Source organism: Pinus tabuliformis, chromosome X (genome assembly GCF_031772625.1).
Source record: "Pinus tabuliformis cultivar Carrire ecotype Pingquan chromosome X, CPIR1, whole genome shotgun sequence".
Taxonomy (NCBI): domain Eukaryota; kingdom Viridiplantae; phylum Streptophyta; class Pinopsida; order Pinales; family Pinaceae; genus Pinus; species Pinus tabuliformis.
The window spans coordinates 1542948427-1542971377 of NC_142308.1; the positions used below are offsets into that span (position 1 = coordinate 1542948427).

The following is a 22951-nucleotide window of genomic DNA, read 5'->3' on the forward strand; positions in this document are numbered from 1 at the left end:
TTTCTGCCTTTGCAATCCAGTAATTACTCGAAGTCAGCCTCCTGGAGAATTGTCTCTCTCTATTAACTAGCTGCTTCAGGTCTTTCCCTTAATATAATTTTGCTAATTATTTCTAACAAATTTCAAATTCTCTTTGATGACTTTCTTTGAACAGTTGGCACACAAACTATTTAGGAGAATACTTCAGCTATTCAATACCAATCTTTCATCAAATATTTCAACCAATGTGAGGGAGCCAAACTGAAATTTATTGAGATAGATCTTCAAGTTTAACAACCAATCCTGGAACTCGCTCCATTAACAGGGAAATTATAATTTTCTGATGCTACAGGCCTGGAAAATGCAGTGTGTTAATACGTCCCTCTGGATAGTCTGCTTCAGCAATTAATAGATATGCTCCAAGGAAATCTGACCACTAGAGAGTTGAACTCGACCTGTAGGATTCCTCTCCACTCATGTAATAAGCTTGGCCTTAAAGAGATGAATTCGGTCACTCCACAAATCTGAAGTTGAGCTCCTGTAAGGTACCAGAGAAATTATGTGCACCACACCTGGAATATTTCTCTTCAGGTTGGACCCTTTTCTACTGGTGAATATATATATATATATATATATATATATATATGAACTTAGCTCCTTTTTACTTTGCTATAGGATGGCAATCAACTTTTCTTCAAAGATCTGGTGCAACACTTTTATGGACCAATCTCCCAGCTGAGCGAATGGGAAGAAAGATCTAAATCATCCTCTCAATTTGATACAAAATTCACTGATACAACTGATCTCTGAACAGTGAAGGATTTTGGCCTTGATGGGATGGTTGAATCCGGTTCAGATTCCGGTTCAGATTTTGGCCTTCTGGTGAGTCGGATTCGATCCCTTCAATGAATCAATGCTCCCTCCATGTGATCCGCTCCAGCCAGATAGATCTGAAAGACAAGGGAAATTCGGCCTCTGCTACAGGATTTAATTCGGCCCCTATTTTCCAATGGCGCTCCAGCCAGATAGATCTGAAAGACAAGGGAAATTCAGCCTCTGCTACAGGATTTAATTTGGCCCCTATTTTCCAAGGAATTCGGCCCACAAAGTATGGGCTTGACTTCTTTAGGTAATTGTTTTGCAACAAAGGAATAAATGCGGCCTCGGTATTCAAGCAACCAAACTCGGACTGATCTAATGTAGCCTTCTTTGGGGAACAAGCTCGATCCTTCTAGCAATGAAAACGCAACTCTTGTCCACCAAAAATTTGAATGATCTTGCGCTCTAAATTAGGCTTATGGCCTGTGCAAGGAGTTGATCGATCTGGGCACTCAATTTCCTAACCTCGAAGCTCCAAGTCAGCTACCAGTGAATTGGATCATTGCTTCAGGTGAATAATGCCCTCGATCTACAAGTGAGAAAGGCTCTCCGCTTCAAATGAAGTTCACGGCCTTGCAGATAAATTCCCGCTTGAATGAATAAATGGTCCTAATTAATAATTCAGCCAAATAATATTTGACCCTTCTTATAAAAATGATTTTAACTCTCGGCCCTTCTACTCGACCGACTTGCTACAGCAGCTCAACCTCAACTTGCCCTGGCAATAAAATTATTATGGCAACAGAATAATATGGCCGCTGAAAGAAAAAGTATTAAGGTCTCCAACAATAACTCATACCCCCTGCAACAAGCCGCAAATATAGAGAATTATGCCCATGTATTGGCTCTCGTTCCAAAGGTTTGTCTTCAAAAACCCTTGCTCCAGCACCTGCAATAAACTCTGAAAATTTTTACAATATTAATCCAATTAGGGTGGCTATAGAGAACCACCGAAATTGTCGAGACTCTACCTAGGGTGATGGAGGATCACCAAATACTAGTTTCTCTTAAACTCTCAATTTTATCGAAGTTGATCTGCAGTAAACCCTCAAGCTGGCAAAATGCACAGCTATGATACCACTGTAATATCCCGAATACAAATTTAGCAGAATATTGCTTCAAAAAAATATGAATTTGCTCCAAAAAATTACATTATCAATTTTACAAATAATTTACACAAAGTGAACCACAAAATTAATGGCAGGAACTAGAAAATATAATCTACTATGGAAGAATAAACAAGACAAATATGCAAAGAATCCCAGCCTTATTTTATTTAATATGTTGGTATAAGAAACAGGGGTATGGTTGAGGTAAAAGCCCCAAAAGAGCTACAACAATGTCACATTAGCCACTATAACAATTGATCTGATGAATTCACAAAGGGGTGAGATGGATTCTCGCCCACTCTCTCTAACTCACCCGAGGGTTATCCTGGGGCCACAAAGCAGAGAACTAGGTTCTCCAAATCACACCAAAGACAAATGCTCCAATCCAAGATGTCCCAAATGATCTCCTCCTCCTCCTTTTATAGGTCTGATAGATAGATCTCCAATCTTTTAGAAGTATTTTATTTTATTATTTTATTATTATTCTAGAAGCGCCCCCTTTGACTTCATCTTAAGTGACTTTTAAATTTATTTAAGTCACTTTGGCCCTTTCCCCTTAACTAATATTTTCCCTTTTTAATTAAGTGATTGATTAAAGTCACTTTTAATCTGGGAAAATGGTAAATCACCCATCATATTTTCTCTGTCCAATGCAAGTCACTTCTCAGAAACTCATCCTATAGATCTTCTCGTTCTTGTTACAACGAGGTATTACACTAAGGCGTTCCGTCAAGTATTCCTCCCTGAATGCCACCTTAAGCACATTTAATTAAGTTATGCTCAATAATATACCCGTTTTATGGGAACTATCAAAAAATAATGGAAACAAAACAAGTTGTGCGGAATAGTTCCTGATGATTAATATGCCAAGCGATTGTCGTCGAATCACATAAAAATCCCACAAAACCCCTCTGGCACTGATCATGATGTAACCCTGCTCATGTGATATGGCTATCAACAATCCAAATTGAATCATTATATTGTTTTTCATCCATCTCAATGCATTCGGAGTGGAAAAAGTGGAGGAATTAGCTCATGGGACCGTTTTTACCGATGGGACCCAATTTGGCAAAACAGAGTCTGAAACCTTCCGGAAGCGTTTTGAGGCATCAAATGACATTTTTTGGGGTAGAACTTTGTCATTTTAGCACCACACCTTTACATGCTAATCTACACACATAGATCTTTCCAAGGGCACAAAAGTGCGTCAATCGGAGTTCGTATGCAAAAGTTATGCCACTTAGAAGTTGACCTTTCTGTTTTCACACCTATAGTTCAGGAGGATGTCGCGTCATCCCCCATTATTCATGGAAAAGGGGCCAACCACGTGTTTTTGATGTAAAAGACTCTAGAAGAGTCTATATTGCAACTCTAGTTAAGAGTTGATTTACTCAAACTTAACCACTAGTAAACTATCAGGTTGTGTTATAAGCAGGCCATTAGGAGGAAGAGGCATTCCATTCTTTTGAGAGCATTTTGTTCCATAGTTGAGCAAAGATAGCTAGGAGAGATAGGAGGTAGAACACACAAAGATGATTTGTGCACTATAGCAGCCCACAGGCCATAGGCATTACTTCTTTGTACTTGCAGCCTTATTTTCCATACAAAGAAAGAGAGCGAAGCAGCCTCACCTTCCAGTTGGGTTTTCTCCCGAAAGGGTTTCCCAAAGCATATCTTGTGTCTTATGTGTGTGTGTGAGCTTATTTTGTCGTTCTCTACTTTTCTGCATAATTTCCATTTGCATGCATGCACTAATTACAGTTAAATTTACAGATCTAGAAGTTTAATAAAACTGTAATAGTGTAAAAATTTAGAATTTTAATATATTATTATCAGATTTGTTGTGACGAACTGTCCAGTGGAATATCCACGGTAGTTTACGGATAATTTGGTATCAGAGCCAGGTTTCTTTGGGTATTTTGTGGAGATTGCGGGGATCTAGATCGACGGGGCCGAAAATCGTAAAACCCTAATCATGGTCGATGAATCTGTAAATGAACCTCGTGATCCTACAGAGGTGAGGTTTACACGGCTGGAACAACAAGTCGCAGATATGAACCGCAGTGTAAGCCTCCTCATGGCAGCCTTGAATAGTAGGCTGGGGATATTTGGACTCTGGAGAAGATGGGGGTTCGAATGTAGAGGACAAATCTGAACGGGGATCAGAAGATCGAGGGGAAACAGAGAACCAATCGAAGAAAGAATCCAAAAAAGATCAACCTGGTTCGAGTGTCGTGAATCACTCTATGTTTAAAATGGAAGCAAAAGTCAATATCAAGCCATACCACGGCGAGATCAACGCTCTGAAGACGAACCATTGGTTGCAGCAACTGGAAGTTTATTTCAATGTCCATCAAATTGAGGAAGGACAGAAAATCTCATTTGCACGGCTGAAATTGGAGGGCCATGCACTGACTTGGTGGGAGAGCAACACGGAAACCCTGAGGTTGGAGGGAGAACCCCCAGTGGCTAAGTGGGAAGATTTCAAAATCCCCATTAAGTCACAATTTTATCCCATTAGGTACGTGGAGGACTAGTGGATCCGGTGGCATTACTTTAGACAAAAGTCAGGCCAAAGCGTGCAAGAGTACACCACAAAATTCAAGAAGATGATTATAATGTTGGGTATCTCTCCAAAGAACCCAGATGTACTCCTCAAGTATTTGATCGGTCTACACCGCCATCTGCGTGGGCAAGTGATGTTGTTCAAGCCCAAACCGGTGGACGAGGCCTGTGTACAGGCACAGTACCTAAAGAACATAGGCCTGAAAATAGTGCAATCAAGTGGATCGAAGCAAAAGGAGTAACAAGCAGCTTCTAAGGAGGGGAAGAAGAAGCAAAAAGTGGGAAAAGATAAAAAGGCGGCAATGACAACACACTAGTGCAAAGATCCTAACGACCATTGCAACATTGATGGCTATACAGAGGAGAAGTGTTGAAGTTGCATCCAGAGCTAAACTCGAAGAACAAAAAGAAAGATAACAAGAAGAAAAATCTCATGGTCGTAGATTTGAGCAACCAAGTTGAAGGCAACTTAGACATGGATGAGAAGATCATTTGTACGTCAATGCAGAAGGAGCTAAATCTGAGTAGGCTTCAGCAACAAGAAGAGAAAGAAATGACCAAACTCTTCCATATAAAGATACAGGTCAAGAAGAAGAAAATTGATGCTCTGTTTGACTCAGGATCGCAGGCGAATCTCATTGCAGCAGAGCTGGTCAAGAAGTTGGGGTTGGAAGTTCGTGATCATCCAAACCCATATCCACTGGAATGGGTAAATAACGATGCAGAGCTAAAGGTAACAAAATAGTGTAAAATTAGATTTGCTATCATTGTTGATTTTATTGATGAAGTAGATGTAAATGTGGCTCCCCTTGATGTATGTGGAATTGTGTTTGGGAGTCCATACATGTACATGTGAGATGCAATATTCATGAGGAGAGTCAATCAGTACTGGCTCGTCAAGGATGGAAAATCGTTTATCATCAATGCGCACAAAGGCAAGTCAAAAATTTCACTGGTAAGTGCCAACCAAGCCAATAAATTGATCAGTTCCAGCAAGAAGTATGTTTTATTGTTTTTAAGAGAAAGTTAGTCTAAAGAGGAGTCAATAAGAGGCAAGGCATCCCTGGAGGGGTGTACTAAGAAACAGAAACAACAATTGGAGGAGTTGTTACAGGCATACAGGGATGTGTTTTGAGAGCCCAAAGGGTTACCACCTAAGAGAGAAGTGGAACATGAGATCCAGCTATTGTCGAACTCCCCATTGCCAAATATTGGGTTGTACAGGTAGTCTGTTATAGAAGCAAGTGAGGTGAAGAAACAGTTGCAGCAACTGCTGGAATAGGGTGTCATTCGACTGAGTACATCTCCATGTGGGTCACCCATCATCATTGTGCCAAAGAAGGATGGGACTTGGCATATGTGTATAGATTATAGGGTGTTAAATAAAATCACGCTCAAGAATAGATACCCCTTGCCTAGGATTGATGATCTACTAGATCAGTTGCAGCAAGCAAAGTACTTCACCAAGCTGGACTTGACATCTGGATATCACCACGTTCGAGTCAAAGAAGAAGATACATGGAAGACCGCCTTCAAAACCAGGCAAAGGTTGTATGAGTAGTTAGTTATGCCATTTGGCCTATGTAATGCACCAGCTTCATTTATGAGATTAATGAATGATGTACTGCGCCCTTTTATAGATTCATTTGTTATTGTCTATTTGGATTATATACTAGTCTATAGTGCTACCTTGGAGGAGCATATTTCACATTTGACGCAGGTGCTGGAAACATTGAAGAAGCACTAGCGGCTAGCAAATTTCGAGAATTGTGAGTTTGCACAGTAGTCCTTGGTGTATTTGGGGTATGTGATCGATGGAAGAGAACTGAAGATAGATCCTTCCAAGATGGAGGCCATCATGAAATGGCCTATACCTACTAATGTTTTTGAGGTCAGGAGTTTCATTGGGGAAGCACAATACCTGAGGAAGTTCATTGCCTCATTTTCAGCAATAGTAGCATCGCTCCACACCATAACAGCAAGTGGCAAGAGTTGCCAGTGGGGAAAAGGTCAGCAGAAGGCTTTTGAGGAGCTAAAGAAGAAGATAAGTCAAGCACCAATTATGGCATTACCAAACTTGCAACGCCCCTTTTTAGCGGAGACAGATGTGAGTGGGTATGCTATGGGAGTTGTCTTGATGCAAGGAGGAGGGCTCGTTTGCTACCATTCTGAAGTATTTCATGGGGCAGTTCTTAACTACCCTACCTACGATAAAGAGCTTTATGCAATGGTGCAAGTTGTGAAGAAGTGGAAGCACTATCTGACGGGAAAGGAGATAGTAATCCACACAAATCACCAACCGTTACAATGCTTGCAAGCCCAGAGTAAGCTACAGCAGACCAAGGATTACAAGTGGATGGGGTTTTCACAACAGTTTCATTTGGCAATAAAGTATAAGAAGGGCAACACAAACAACTTGGCCAACATACTTTCAAGGCCACCCACATCAAAGATCACAACTTTGGGGACTCTTATGCATATGGAGCCATTCACCCATGATGCATACAAAGAGGCATATTCAGAGGATGAGGACTTCAAGGAGGTGTATCAGCAGTTGCAGAGTCAGAGTCATGTGCATGATGGCGACAACACCATTGACTACCATCTCCAAGATGGGTTACTCTACAGGCTGGATAAGCTATGTGTTCCTAAAGGTGAGCGACTGCAGGTTGCAGCTAATTAGAGAGGCTCACACCTCCAAGGTTGCAGGGAACTTTGGTGTAGGGAAGACTGTGGCTAACTTGCAGAGGTATGTGTATTGGCCCAAGATGCAAGAGCAGGTAGCTAGGTTCATAAGAGGATGCATGCTTTGTTGTACCAACAAGCCTAGCAATAGGAAACAGGGTATATATCATCCCTTACCTGTACCTACTCATCCTTGGGAAAGCATTTCCATGGAATTTGTGGGAGGTTTACTGACAACCATGAAGGGACATCACTGTTTGTGGTAGGTTGAGCAAGATGTGTGTTACGATGCCTTCTAAAAAGACCATCAACAGACAAGAAGCAGCAAACTTGTTCTTTGGACAGGCCTGGATGCACTTTGGGATATCAAGGAGCATCATTTCAGACAGGGATACAAGATTTCTCAGTGCATTCTGGACTACATTGTGGGAGAAGATGGACACAGTTGAAGAGATATACAACATTCCATCCACAGACAGATGGGTAGACAGAAGTAGTCAATAGGACTTTGGTGCAGCTTCTGAGGGGATAGAACCAAAAGCATCTGAAGACCTGGGATGAAAATTTGCTATAGATACAACATTCTTACAACAGAGCAGTCCACACTTCTATAGGAAAGTCCCCATTTTAGGCTTGTTTTGGATATTTCCCACCTTCACATTTGGATCTATGTTGCACGAAACTTCTAGGAACCTGACGTTTCAAGACGTACCTATACCCGAAACTCTGAAACTCGGTCGAAACTTGACCAAAACTCGACCATTATGTAATCATCTATGAGAGTTAATAGAGACTTGGTTTTCCTTCTTATTGTCATCTATGGATCTTATTCGCTTCCCTTTTTTATTGCAAGATAATGTGTTATTCACTTACTTATAAAAAAAAAATTATATATATAGATATATATGACGTTTCCGTTGACGTTTCGGCCATCGTTTCCATTTTTGGAAGGTGACATTTCTAAACGTACCCGTTTGGAAAACTCTGAAACATTTCAGCGCTTCATGCGACTTAGATTTGGATATTGCATATGGGAAACAAGGAGTGAGGGAAGATCTTACAGGAGATGCTTTGAGGGCTGAAAAATTTATAGAGAAGATCAGGCAAATCCATCTACAAGTACAAGACACACTGCAGAAGTCGCAGGAGAAGTATAAGGCCAAGCATGATCAACATAGAACAAAGAAATTGTTCAAGGTGGGAGACAGAGTATGGCTACAGTTGAACAAGGAGAGGCTGCAGGGGCCTGGTAAGAAAATCAAGGCTCTAAGGTATGGTCCCTTTGAGATACTGAAAAAGGTGGGTGATAATGTATATCGACTCAGTTTACCACCATATATGCACATTTACTCAATTGTGAATGTAGAGAATTTGAAACCCTATGAGCCTTCCATGCTAGATCAGGAACAAGAACAGGTCCTACCTTCTATGGAGGATTTGGCACCAGACGCTCGGGCAGAGTTGACAGAAGATATAGCTTTGCAAAAGAGGTCCAAAACTATAAGACATGGGCAGCATGACCTTTGGCAGATTAGGTTGAAGGAACAACTCCCGGGCAAAGCTAAATGGTACGCCAAAGAGAAGGTGGAGGAAAATTTCCTCACCTCATTCAGTAAAATCTTTTGGAGACCAAAATACTCCCAAAATGGGGAGATGTGATCCGAATCGGATCATTATATTGTTTGTCATCCATCTTGATGCATTTGTAGTGGAAAAAGTGGAGGAATCAGATCATAGGACTGTTTTTACCGGCGGGACGAAGTTTGGCAAAACGGGGTCTGAAAACTTCCGGGAGCGTTTTGAGGCATCAAATGAGGTTTTTTGGGGGGTAAAACTTTGCTTCTTTGGTGTCGCACCTTTTCGTGCTATCCTACACACAAAGATCTTTTCAACGGCGCAAGAAGCATGTCAATCGAAGTTTGTATGCAAAAGTTATGCCACTCAGAAATTGACCTTCATGTTTTCACATCTATAGTTCGGGCGGATGTTACGTCAGCCCCATTATTCATGGAAAAGGGGCTAGCCACATGTTTTTGATGTAAAAGACTCTAGAAGAGTCTATCTAGTAACTTAGTCAAACTTAACCGAGCCACTAAGAGGAAGAGGCATTCCATTCTTTCAAGAGCATTTTGTTCCATAGTTGAGCAAAGATAGCCAAAAGAGATAAGAGGTAGAGCACACAGAGAGGATCCGTAAACTGTAGCAGCCCACGAGCCACAGTCATTACTTCTTTGTACTTGCAACGTTATTTTCCAGACAGAGAAAGAGAGCGAAGCGGCCTCACCTTCCCGCTGGGTTCTCTCCCGAAAAGGTTACCCAGAGCATATCTTATGTCTTATGTGTGTGTATGAGAGCTTATTTTGTCGTTCTCTACTTTTCTGCATAATTTTCATTCGCGTGCATGCACTAATTACAGTTAAATTTACAGATCTAGAATTTTAATAAAACTGTAATAGTGTAAAAATTCATAATTTTAATATATTATTATCAAATCTATTGTGACGAACTATCTAGTGGAATATCCACAACAATTTACGGATCAATCACATACCCTGGAAATCCATCCTGACTGTACTATAGAAGAAACTGAAAATGGGGACATTACAAGCAAACTCCATCGGACCCCATAAAACTCCAAAACCCTCCACGCCCACTGATGTTGCAATCTCGCTCTTGTGACCTAGTTGTCACACATCCTGGAAATCCATCCTAACTGCATCATAAGGGAAATTGAAAATGGGGACACTATAGTAGGCCTCAAGATGACCTTCCACATAAAGCTATGTTGTGATGCACCTTTTAATAATTATATTAATATCCTAAGTACCATAATTTAGGTATACATACTATGAATTATGTTTATTTTTATAAAGATAGCACTAGACTCCATGCCCCAAGAATGGACGTCCTAATTCAACATTTTTAGTTAGATAATAACCAACTTTAAGATTCAAGTCCTAAAACATGATACCATTCACAAAGTTCATTGATTACCAAGCATATCATTTAACATATAAACATTATCTTGTCTAGAAGGAATTAATTCCATGGATGATTATTGTGTAGTATTGGCACACATTACACATCAAGAGAACCTGATCTGAAAGGGCAAGCAGAAATCTTATGCTTCGGGTAGCATTTTTAAAATCTTAGAGTTGAAATACATACCCTCAAAGATTTGTTCACTTCAAGTCCTTTTGCAAAAGCAGACGCTCCAAGAGCACCACCATAATTCCCACTATAATCAATGAAAAAACAGTAAAAAGAGGTAAGTCAACCTCAGATCAATTGATAATTGGAGCCCAGAAAAGTATAATCTGCATTTTGGTCAAAGTATCACCATCATATAAGAATGACCAATTATTTTGGACTACAAGTGATAAATTCAGTCAAAAAATTACAGCCATGGAGGAACTTTGCACAGGAAGTTTTTACTTACTTCAGATGTATGGCTCGAATTGTCTTATTTTCAATCAAAGCTTCAGCCAGAGCCGAAAATCCCTTTTATCATTTCCAAGCAATTTTCATTTAAACAATCTGGACATTTTATATAATTGAAAATGCAACAATCATTCACATCATCGCTACAGCATTGTAAATGTAAACTGGAAAAGGGAAGGATATAGTACAGAATAATCAATCATGTTGTTGTTGAGCTCTATAACGGATAAGCAGCTATTCTTTTTCAGCATTTCTGCAAGAGCCTTAGCACCCTGCACAATAATTAAACATTATGAATAGCCAGTATCTTCCAGTCGCGGTACATGCAGAGCAAAATCATGTCAAAACATTTGCAAAATATGGAAAAATTAAGGATCAAAGCACTACATTGATTTATAATGAAAATGAAATGAAATAACATGACATCACTTTGCTATGACTTTCCTCCTCCAAGGCAATTACTTTGCAAAAATCGAGGATACCTCATCTCCAATATTAGCACTGTTTAGCTGAAGCTTCAGGAGACCTCGGTTCTTCTCTAGCATAACTGAAATACCCTACGACAAAAAAAAAAAACACACTTTATGATATAATAGTTAATGCTATCAGAAGCAGAAATCCATTGTGTCCTGTTTGTTTATATATGTAAATGAATCTCTTTGACCAAAATTCTCTTTTTCAAGAACAGGAACAGTCAATATCAAGAAGCAAAACCAATATTCAATATAACATAAATTGAATGCAAGGAAGAACATACTATCATAAATTGATACATTGACAGATAAAAGCATCGCTGTACGTGTATTATGAATCAAAACTACATTTATGTGCTGGGTCGGGATTCAGAAACAAGGGTAGAATTAGTTTATTAGAAGCATACCTTGCTTATACTCAGTTAAACCTTGATAGTGGCACCGTAACAAAAAAGTTGTCATATTTGAGGTTTTGGGGATTTTTCTCATGTTAATCAGCACATTAAATTTTAAAATTGATTTTACAATTTTTTGGTATGCAAGAGTTCGAAAGAAATAAGCCTACAGTTTATTTTGTGGCATTTTAATAGTTATAACATGTTATTGGTTTTGCATCTCCATACTCACCTCCTCTAATGATACCTGCAACTATTTCTAGCTGGTCAACCTCCTGCCAATATTGCTTGGGATCTGTTAACCACACTTTATTAACAATCCAAGAAGCAGAGTACAAAGCAGCGGATCAAAATTTTTTCAAATCAATGTCATCATTCAGCTTCCAGTTCTATCATTATAAACCCAATTTCTGCAAAATTATTGTAGATGATACTAGTATGACCATTAAGCCATTTAACAACACCTAGGTAAGTCTATGATTTTTGTCAAAGGATTTCATCCTATGAAGTTTTTTAACCTCCCCGAATTATGTGTGTTTGTAAACACAGATAATCGGCAGAGCTTTTCTTCCAGCTATAACCCCAAAACTAGGGTGGAATTCGTTGACAAGGTCTTAGCTGAGTCCAAGTGCTTATTGAGTGTATGTAAAAGTGTGTTTAGGAATATTTTAGTGCATGGTTACTCATAGTCAGACAACATGGCTAAACTATTTTATTATAGACACTTGGTTTCATACTAAATCATATTGTGTCACAGAATTGGGTAATGTCTTGAGAGTCTATGTCTAAATGTGTATTTCCCCTTCTAGGGGTTGAATTAATCTGTAATATCTTGATGTAAAAAATATTTTAGTGCAACGGATTCGTTAATCATAGTTAGACACCGTGGCTAAAATATTTTTGGGTGGAAAAAAATTATTGATCACCTCTAGAGTCAATTAATTATTTTTTCTTGTAAAATTAAATAAAAAATCCTAAGCTAGAAAATTAATTAATGTTGAGACAAAAAATCATTTGAGAGAATAAATTCTCTCCAAGTGGAAAATAATCAAAAATCCGTGGGTCAAAGAAGAATTAATTTTTGAAAGAGCCCCACCAAGCGAAAAACGAATGTTTTAAGAAAATTTGACCCCTTGGACCTTGGTGGTTAAATCCAAGTGAATTTTTTGAGGATATTAGTCTGAAATACTATTTTTTGGATTAATAAAAAATGGGTTTTAAGAGAAATTCGAATTTTTCCTCAAAAATAAAAAATCAACGATGGAGATCAAGTTATTTTCAAAGAAAGATCAATATATGGGATTACTTTAATGAGAATCAAGCCAACTAGCCGTTATTTCCACTTGGAGGGTTTTATCCTCTCATTTTCTATATAAGGAAGCTATTGAACTCCTCATCTCATCTTTGGATGATGTAATCTGTAATGCAAGAACTGAGCCTTGCTCTGTTGGAATTGTGTTTCTCATAATAGAAAGACTTTGGGGTTTCAATTTCACAGTGTTCTTCTATCTATTAATCTGTGGTACGTGCTAGTGATTTTTATGCTCTATATGTGTTTCATAAAATTGTTATTTCATTTGCTGCATGACGGACATATATTGGTACCAATGTTTTAAAACTCCAACTCGGGTTCGGAACCGGCTGAGGGTTGACTCTGACTCTGACTCCGACTCAGTGTTGACTCGGCCTAGTTGATTTCAATGACTCAGTCATTGTAAAAAATACATTATATATATATATATATATATATATATATATATATATATTTTTTTTTTTATGACAAAACATAATTTTAAAGATTTTCATTCATGTTTCCAAACACAAAGCATTAGAATATGGAAAGAAGACAACATATGATCAAAGTAGGCTCATGAATATATCCATTATATCAAATTGGCACCCAGTGCACTGTCTAATACATACATGATATAGAGATCAGAACAAAAACACAACCAAGGAGGCTCTAAAAGGCCTCTACAACAAAAGTAAAACATCATTAATCATTGTTGGTTGTTGATTTTTTGGGTAGCCTTGGATGTGCTCTAGCTTCAAAATTTTGTGGAGGGAATAGAACACATGAGATCTCCAAGACCCAGAAATTGTTTGGAGAAATTCCACCAGGAGTGCATGTTATTCAAATAATTAATTATTTTTAATGGTGCCTAAGTTAAAACTAAGTTAAAACTTAGGAAATTAAAATAATTAAAGTGAATTAACGTAAATATGGGTGAAAAGCTTCTAAGTGACTAGGATCAAGTCTAATTTAATCTTAGCCATTGATTAGAGATTAGATCACGGTCGTTGATTTCTCAATAGGAAAAGTATAAAGGAAGGCTTGGGGTCAATTGGAGAACACACACAAAGACAGCAGCACTTGAGCTAGATCGAAATTTTGGGGCGTGGTTTGCTAAGAATTTCGAAGTAAGCTTCTAGTGCAAAGAGGGGCAGTTCAGCAGCAGGACTTTCATTCAAGGCCAAGAATACATAACAGAGAGGCAGTGCAGCGCCAGGGAGAGAGAGCAGCTCCAAGTGGGTGACGCAGAAGCTAGAGGGGTTGACGCAGCCACGCAAAGGCAGCGCTAGGGTTTCTGTGAGGCAGATCGGGCATCAGTTCAGCAAATCGATTTATGAGCCGGGAAGGCTCACTGGGAGGGTGACGCAGCTCCTAGAGGAGGTGACGCAGTTCCAGCACAGAGCTGGGAGCAACCATCGCTGCACAACACTGGGGATAGTGCAGTCACATGTGGGCTTTGTTCATCTAGTTGCTAGATTCGCCAAAATATCTGTCTTCGGATAGAGGTACTTCTGTCGAGTTTATTCTCTGTTGGGTGAGCCAGATTTGGCACCCTAGTTGTATTCAGAAATCTGCTTAATAATAAAACCCTCATATCTGCTGCACTAGTTTTCCCACATTGGATTTTTTTGGGAATGTTTAGTCCAAAAATAAGTGTGTTCTTTGTGTGGTTGTCTCATTTATTTTTCAGTACTTGATCTGTATATTGGTGTAGGCTGCAGTGTATTTGCATTAATATTTTCTGAATATTTATAAAAATAACTTGTTAAAATGAAGAACACAAGTAGGTAATGCAAATCAGTTTACTGCAGTAGGATTTCTGGTTTGTTAGATTCAAAAATTTTCACATGGTATCAGAGCAATTGCAGATCAAGGAGGACTGAAGCCATCAGCGAAAGGACAGAGGAAAATTTGTGCGTGAAGACAGTTGTCCCGAGAGACAGCGCAATTTCAGGCCAAGAGAGCAGAGGAGGGGTGACGCAGTCACCAAGGGAGGCTCACGCAAAGCCTGCGTCAACCTGATTGGGTGACATTGTTGTTGCAAAGGGAAGCGCAGTGGTTACTGGGCCAAGCGCGGAGACTATTGAGTCTCGTTTTTCCGGTTGTCGTGGCTAGAGGTGCAGCGCAGATTTCATCTGGAATTGCAGGTGGGGTGCTGATTCTGTTGATGCAAAACAGTACCTAGTGGGGCAGAAGCAAAGTATAGAGAATCAGTTCCTCAGAAGATTTCTTGCCAAGAAATCCAGTGCTGAGCAGTGACAAAGAGAGATTAGAGAGGGGTGGTTCGACAGTGGTTGGTAGAAGGATTTCTGTGAAGAAAATCGAAATTCAAAGGAAGCTTGTTCCTTAGAGGATTTCTAGCACCAAAGAAATCCAGATCCGAGTTTTGTTGGGGCAGCAACGAAAGAGGGAGAAGAGAAACAGTTCGATATTTATTCGAGCAAAGATGGTCATTAACGGACTGAGGGATCAGGACAGGTTGGATGGAGCATCCAACTTCGTCATCTGAAAGGCCAGCATCCTGGTAGTTTTGGATAAAAATTGCATCAAAGATTATGCCTTGAGTACGGTTGTTGTTCTGGTCGATGTTGATCCTCTCAAGAAGTACGAGGAGGCTCAGGCAAAAGCAAAGTGCATGATCTTGGACGGGGTCAAGGATCATGTGATCCCACATATTGCTGAGAAAGACACAGCAAGGGAAATGTGGGAGGCCTTGACCACATTGTACGAGGCAACTTCCATTCAGCGAAAGATGTTGCTTGAGAGTTAGGAGAAGAAATCGATCCCTTCCTTCTCAGGTTGCAAAGGATCTATGACCAACTAAATTCCATAGGGGCTACACCAGATGCTAAATTTATGGTCAGGACTGCCTTGAATGCAGTCACTGAAGACTAGGAAACCTTTGTCCAAAGCATCTTGGGCAGGGCTTCTCTTCCCAGTTGGGAGGAGATGTGGACAGCTCTTCGATAGGAAGAGATCAAATGATGTTGGGCTAAGCCGACAATACCCACATTATGCAAATAAAATTGCATGTCACTAGTCCCAGGCCTTAATCACCTAATCCATGGTGAAAACCTTCTTAAACCAAGGTTTAATGTTCTTAATTAAGTTTTATGTGGAAACGTTATATTTGACTATACATAGTCTGACCCTTAATTAATCCTTTTGAGCGGAACTTAATTCAACCCTTCTTAAGCTTTGGTTAATTCTTAATATCCGCTCGTCTTAACCATACCATGGTTAGACTTTGGTTAAACCCGACTTAACCCAAAATACCTTTAACTCTACTATTGCTATTATAACTCTCGTATAATAGAAATATAACATAAACCGCACTTAACCTTACCTTTTCACCTTTCCTCGGCCTTTGCACATTTATCGATGCTCTCTCATCGCGTTCATCCTCCACCGTTGATTTCACTCCACCAGATCAACGGTCGTCGCATCGTATCACCACTTAAACCCATTCATCCGCCGGAACTCAAATCACTTAACTCGCGTTGATAAGCTTCTTGGTTCCGCTCTTTCCCAAGCCTTATCGGCTTCAATCTCTGTCGTCGATCTTACCATTCAATCCAACGGTTGTTCGTTCACTCGATCAACAAAACTAATCGGTGATCCTCCACCGTTGATCAAAACCCATTTGATCCAACAGTTAACAACGATATCGGGTGAGCCACTTGCACGAGAATTACCCACTCGATAAAGCGGTTTTCTCTCTCCTCGACGTGCTACGTGTCGGTTGATTAATGGAATTGGGTGACCACTCCGAATTACCACTTACCACTTTTTCTCCACCCGATAAACCATTTCCGCTTACAAAACTACTTTTCTCGCGCATTAACGCTCACGCTTTTTGCCCATGCGATAACCGTCGATCTAACGGTTCTGTTGATCTGACGATCCAGATCTATTCCTCCGCCATTCTTCTTCCTCAAGCATTTGGGTTTAATCTCTGTTGTTCATTCCTTTTACTTTATGTTGCGCGACTTAATCTTGATCGCCCATCGCCTTCAACCTCGTTCGTTGATCTCATAGATCCAACGGCTCCTATACATCGACACCTCACTTCTTCGCCCTTCTCGTTACTTTGTTTTTATGCCATTTCTTTAGTGTTCTTCTGTGGTTTCGGTTTTATTCAGGGTTTCTGGTTTTTTGTTGTTCTGCAACACAACTCCCTCTTGATTTAACTCTGCATGTTCTTAACACAGTCACTCCTGAATCTCGACTGTGATCCTTCGAATGGATTCAAGCAATCCAATATGATCCTTCATATCACTTCTTCTCTGTGTTCTGCTCGAACTCCACCTGCATACATATACTATACAGAAACTTCTAATTCACACACAATTCATACTCCATTAATCAATACACACCACACAATTTAGAATCGAATTCCCTGTATTGATAAATAAATATTTACAGACGAGTCTCTCTCTCTCTAGCCTGATATTCTAATCAGTGGCCTCTGTTTTCCTAACTGCCCGTAGGCTTACAATCAAACCTCTAACTCACAACCTCTAACTAGCTAACTAGCTAACTATGCCTTTTAGGCTTACATTTATACAAAAGGATTCTACAATCAATTCCTAGTTTAGATCCATAACCTTCTCAACAAAATCCTAAAATCTCTTCCTTATCTCTAAGGATCCTCTCTAATCCACAAAATCATGAACTAACTCCTAATCTAAGTTTTACAATTAATTCTCAAATCTCTCAATCTCTCAACTATCCTAAATCTCTCATGTTCTCCTACATTTGAGAACATTTATAAATATGCCTCACTATACTTAATTAAATCCCTATTCTAGCTTCTCTCATTAAAATCACTCAAAACCTTAATAATTACATTAATTCAACACTTAGGAAACCAACTTCCTTAAAACACAAGACCCCCCTATGTCTACTAAAATACAATGATTCTTCTGAGTTGAATGCTCCTGCATCAGACTCCCAAAGTAGAAAACATTCATGATCTCCTAATCATGTGTCTTCATATGTTGATAGAAAACCTCCAGGGTCCCAAACTTTAGTTTGTAGTTGTCTGAATGCTCTGCACCTTTGCTGCTGCTGTATGTCTGTTGTCTTCTGTTTCATCTTCCTCTCCTTGCCAATCAGGTTCAAGTTCTAATTGATCATCCTTCCTGCTGCTGTCAATCTCCTCCATATGGACTGTTTCATCATCAATTGCCATAATTCTTCAATCTCCATCTCCAACACATCCTTGGACTGGTACATACTCTGCCACTCACTGTTACCTCTTTCTCTTTGTTTCAGGTTGTTACTGTTGTCCACTAACTCTTCAAGTTGCTGTTCTTCTCTTTGAAGTTGTCGAATTCTTACTCTTACTCTTACTCCTATGCTTACTTTTTCTGCCTTCCTTTCATCCTTACTCTCTTTCATGATTATCTCTTTCTGCATTGAATCCTGACTTTCCAGCATTCTCTCTAGCAATTGAACATCTCTGTTCCATGCATTAAATTCTTCCACATAATCCTCTTCTACCGTCTTTACTTGGCTGCTCATCTGTGCCAAATTTCTTCTAGCATCTGCATCTAAACCTGCACTCACAAAACAATTATTAAAATCAAAAACATAAGGCCTCAGTGCCTCTTCTTCCTTTGGCAACACTTCAATATGCTGCTCTGATTTCTCCTCTTCTATCAACACATCAGTATGTTGATTCAACCTCTTTAAAGAATTTTCTAAAGAATTCTCTAATGTACTCTCAAGACTATCAGTTAGTCTCCCCTCCACATCATCTGCTCTAATGATGTCTTTCTGCTCTTGTCCACTGTAGTGAACTCCTTCCTCTGCAATCACACTGTCATACTCTGAATTTCCCAGCAAATACTCCAGCAACTCAAGTTCTCTATGACATTTCATAAGTACTTCATCATTACTTATGATTCCTGCATTTATACACAAATTATCAATTTGAAAATTACAAGGTTCAACAGTCTCAACTGTTGCTTCACATATCAGTTCTTCAAACTGAATTTCATCTCCTTTCACAAGAAATTTTTCCTTTGTTGTCACAGCTTCAAACATCAATGTATTACTAAATTCTTTTTGTTGCAATAATTCACTGCTTTTCTCATTCAAGAGACATTCTCCATCATTCTTTACTTCAGAGTTTTTATCTTTTGAAAGATACTCTTCCATACTTTTGACAGCTTCAAAAGATTGTTCATCCTCTGAAAACCTGTAATCACATCAAAATTATTAGATTCAACAATATAAGGTTTTACATTCTCCTGCTGGTCTGCATTTGTCCAACAGTTCAAAAAATCATCAATAATTCCTTCTTCTTCACCCAGAATTTCACCCTGCTCTGGTTCACAAATAGAAACTTCCATTTCCAACTTAACTTCTCTGAGTTTTTCCATCAGCCACTTTACTTGCTTTTGTTGTAGCCTTCTCTGTAACTTAGACCACTTCACTGGCTTTTTCTTCAAGACCCAACCTAGTCTTTGGTTTTCCTCCAGTATCATCCTTAATACATTGAGTTGTTCTTTCATCTCAGCAATCTCTTTGTCAATTTCCTCTTGACTCATCCTCTTGCCATTTACCTTGGCATTCTCTTTCTTCACTTTTTTTTCTGCTGTGGTTTTCCTCAAAACCTCTGCTATGACTATCAGTAGTCATTTTCTCCTTCTCTATCTTCATGAGCTCCTTACTCACTTACTATGAGCTGCATTAAAGCCTCTACAACAGCAAGTCCTCCCTACTGCCACTTACCTCACCAAGCTTTCCTCTGTACTTGGTCTTTTGGCAAGCACTTGGTTCTCTATCTCTGGAACCTCTTTTGAGCACTTCTCTCTGCTCCTTCTAGGCTTCAACTCATCTGCATCTTCTAAGAACACAACTGTCCTCTTGTATTTCAATCACTAATGAAATACTAGGTTCTGACCACCTCTTCTTTCACTTAGAAACTCTTACCAGCTTCCTTCATCCCTTAGCAATTCTACCCACATCCTCTGTGGAATTGCCTTTGTGAGCTGCAACAATACCTCTGCAGTAACAAGTCTCCTTCTTGCTACATATGCCTCACTAAGCTTCTCTCCTCTAAGCTCAGTCTTTTGGCATCTCTCTAGTTCTTTCCTCTGGAACCAATTGAGCACTCCTTGCTCTAGGTTGCTGCAATTTTCTCACCTTCTTATGCTGCTACCTGTGCATCAATATAAAGACCACAAACTCTCCAATCTTCAAATCAAATTATAATAAAAACATATCATCTCACCTTCAAGACCTCTGCATGATCTTGTTCTACCATTCACCTGCACTTTGAATGGATTGTTCTTTGTTTCCTTGCATCTGCAAGTTCTCCCAATATTCTGCTACACATTATCTCTGTGTGCCTACTATTTGTCAAATTAGAATATGATCTCCTCTTGCCTGCATACACATCTTAAAACATAACTCTATTCTAAATTTTCTCAAAGACCTTTTACACAGAATTTCCTTATTCTGTTATGATATCAATTGTTTCAACCACAATTCTACTCTGATACCAAATGATGTTGGGCTAAGCCAACAATACCCACATTATGCAAATAAAATTGCATGTCACTGGTCCCAGGCCTTAATCACCTGATCCATGATGAAAACCTTCTTAAACCAAGGTTTAATGTTCTTAATTAAGTTTTATGCGGAAACGTTATATTTGACTATACATAATCTGGCCCTTAATTAATCCTTTTGAGCGGAACTTAATTCAACCCTTCTTAACCTTTGGTTTTCTTAATATCCGCTCTTCTTAACCATACCATGGTTAGACTTTGGTTAAACCTGACTTAACCCAAAATACCTTTAACTCTGCTATTTCTATTATAACTCTCGTATAATAGAAATATTACATAAACCGCACTTAACCTTACCTTTTCACCTTTCCTCGGCCTTTGCACATTTATCGATGCTCTCTCATCGCATTCAGCCTCCACCGTTGATTTCACTCCACCAGATCAACGGTTGTCGCGTCGTATCACCACTTAAACCCATTCATCCGCCAGAACTCAAATCACTTAACTCGCATTGATAAACTTCTCGGGTCCGCTCTTTCCCAAGCCTTATTGGCTTCAATCTCCGCCGTCGATCTTACCATTCAATCCGACGGTTGTTCGTTCACCTGATCAACAAAACTAATCGGTGATCCTCCACCGTTGATCAAAACCCATTTGATCCAACGGTTAATAATGATATCGGGTGAGCCACTTGCATGAGTATTACCTGCCCGATAAAGCAGTTTTCTCTCTCCTCCAACGTGCTACGTGTCGGTTGATTAATGGAATCGGGTGACCACTCCGATTACCACTTACCACTTTTTCTCCACCCGATAAACCATTTCCGCCTACGAAACTACTTTTCTCGCGCATTAACGCTCACGCATTTTGCCCATGTAATAACCGTCGATCTAATGGTTCTGTCGATCTAACGATCCAGATCTATTCCTCCGCCATTCTTCTTCCGCAAGCATTTGGGTTTAATCTCCATCGTTCATTCCTTTTACTTTATGCGACGCAACTTAATCTTGGTCGCCCATCGCCTTCAACCTCATTCGTTGATCTCAAAGATCCAACGGCTCCTATGCATCGACACCTCACTTCTTCATCCTTCCCGTTACTTTGTTTTTATGCCATTTCTTCAGTGTTCTTCTGTGGTTTCAGTTTTCTTCAAGGTTTCTGGTTTTTGGTTGTTCTGCAACACAACTCGCTCTTGATTTAACTCCGCATGTTCTTAACACAGTCACTCCTGAATCTCGACTGTGATCCTTCGAATGGATTCAAGCGATCCAATACGATCCTTCATATCACTTCTTCTCTATGTTCTGCTCGAACTCCACCTGCATACATATACTATGCAGAAACTTCTAATTCACACACAATTCATAACTCCATTAATCAATACACACCACACAATTCAAAATCGAATTCTCTGTATTGATAAATAAATATTTACATACGAGTCTCTCTCTCTCTGGCCTGATATTCTAATCAGTGGCCTCTGTTTTCCTACCTGCCCATAGGCTTACAATCAAACCTCTAACTAGCTAACCAGCTAACTATCTAACTTGACTATGCCTTTTAGGCTTACATTTATACAAAAGGATTCTACAACCAATTCCTGGTTTAGATCCATAACCTTCTCAACAAAATCCTAAAATCTCTTCCTTATCTCTAAGGATCCTCTCTAATCCACAAAATCATGAACTAACTCCTAATCTAAGTTTTACAATTAATTCTCAAATCTCTCAATCTCTCAACTATCCTGATTCTCTCATGTTCTCCTACATTCGAGAACATTTATAAATATGCCTCACTATACTTGATTAATTCCCTATTCTAGCGTCTCTCATTAAAATCACACAAAACCTTAATAATTACATTAGTTCAACACTTAGGAAACCAACTTCCTTAAAACACAAAACCCTCCTGTTGGCATTATGACACAGGTTGGCACTATGGCACTGGTATGGCATAGGTGTTGTCCTTGATGGCAACTCACTCTGGTGACAAATCTCAGTACAGGCTCTCAGAATGAAGGAAAAGATATATACGCAGGTTCACCTAGACGAAGACGCGTATAAACGCAGGTTAGACGTTACAAAGACGCGTATGCGTATACACGCACTTTCACGCAAGGAAAAGCGCGTACATGTTGGAAAACTTATTTTTGGTCCTTGGTATTTAGTCCTTCGAATTTGAACCTATGGTTTTGGGGCATGGTATCTCGTCAGAAGTGTTGATCCCAAGTATTGGATCCATGGTATTGTTTTGTTATGGTTTTGGACCGTGGTATTGTGAAAGACCTAAGACTATAAAAGAGGAAGGAGATCATTTGGCAAAGGATCATCTGAATTATTGAATATCTGATAAAGTGATAGATCTGGAATACTAGTGATTGGGTTATGGTGCAGATCTGGATCTGAATGAAGGAGGAACCTGAGCGCAAGGAGAAGGATAAGTTTATTGATGAATCATAATCTTAAGGCTTGAATAATAGTATCTTTGTATGATTTTGATCCGTTATATGTGGCGCATGCTTGATCTATAAATCTGGTAATCTGGGTTAACTAATAACTGAATATTTGGAAGAGTGAATTATCCGTTGTAGATCTGTACACAGGTTCGG

The 22951-nt window shown here is 39.4% G+C and overlaps 1 protein-coding gene across 2 annotated transcripts in view; it reads right to left on the minus strand.

The window, feature by feature from the left end:
• LOC149145934 (uncharacterized) overlaps window positions 1-22951 on the minus strand; it is a 264965-nt gene that overhangs the window by 25351 nt on the left and 216663 nt on the right. For both annotated transcript variants that reach the window (XM_089447971.1, XM_089447970.1), the window contains exons 6-9: window positions 11141-11215; window positions 10847-10930; window positions 10657-10718; window positions 10386-10455 (exon numbers count right to left, since the gene is read on the minus strand). In XM_089447971.1, coding sequence (XP_089304097.1) covers window positions 10386-10455; window positions 10657-10718; window positions 10847-10930; window positions 11141-11215 — 291 coding nt within the window. The remainder of the gene's footprint in view (window positions 1-10385; window positions 10456-10656; window positions 10719-10846; window positions 10931-11140; window positions 11216-22951) is intronic.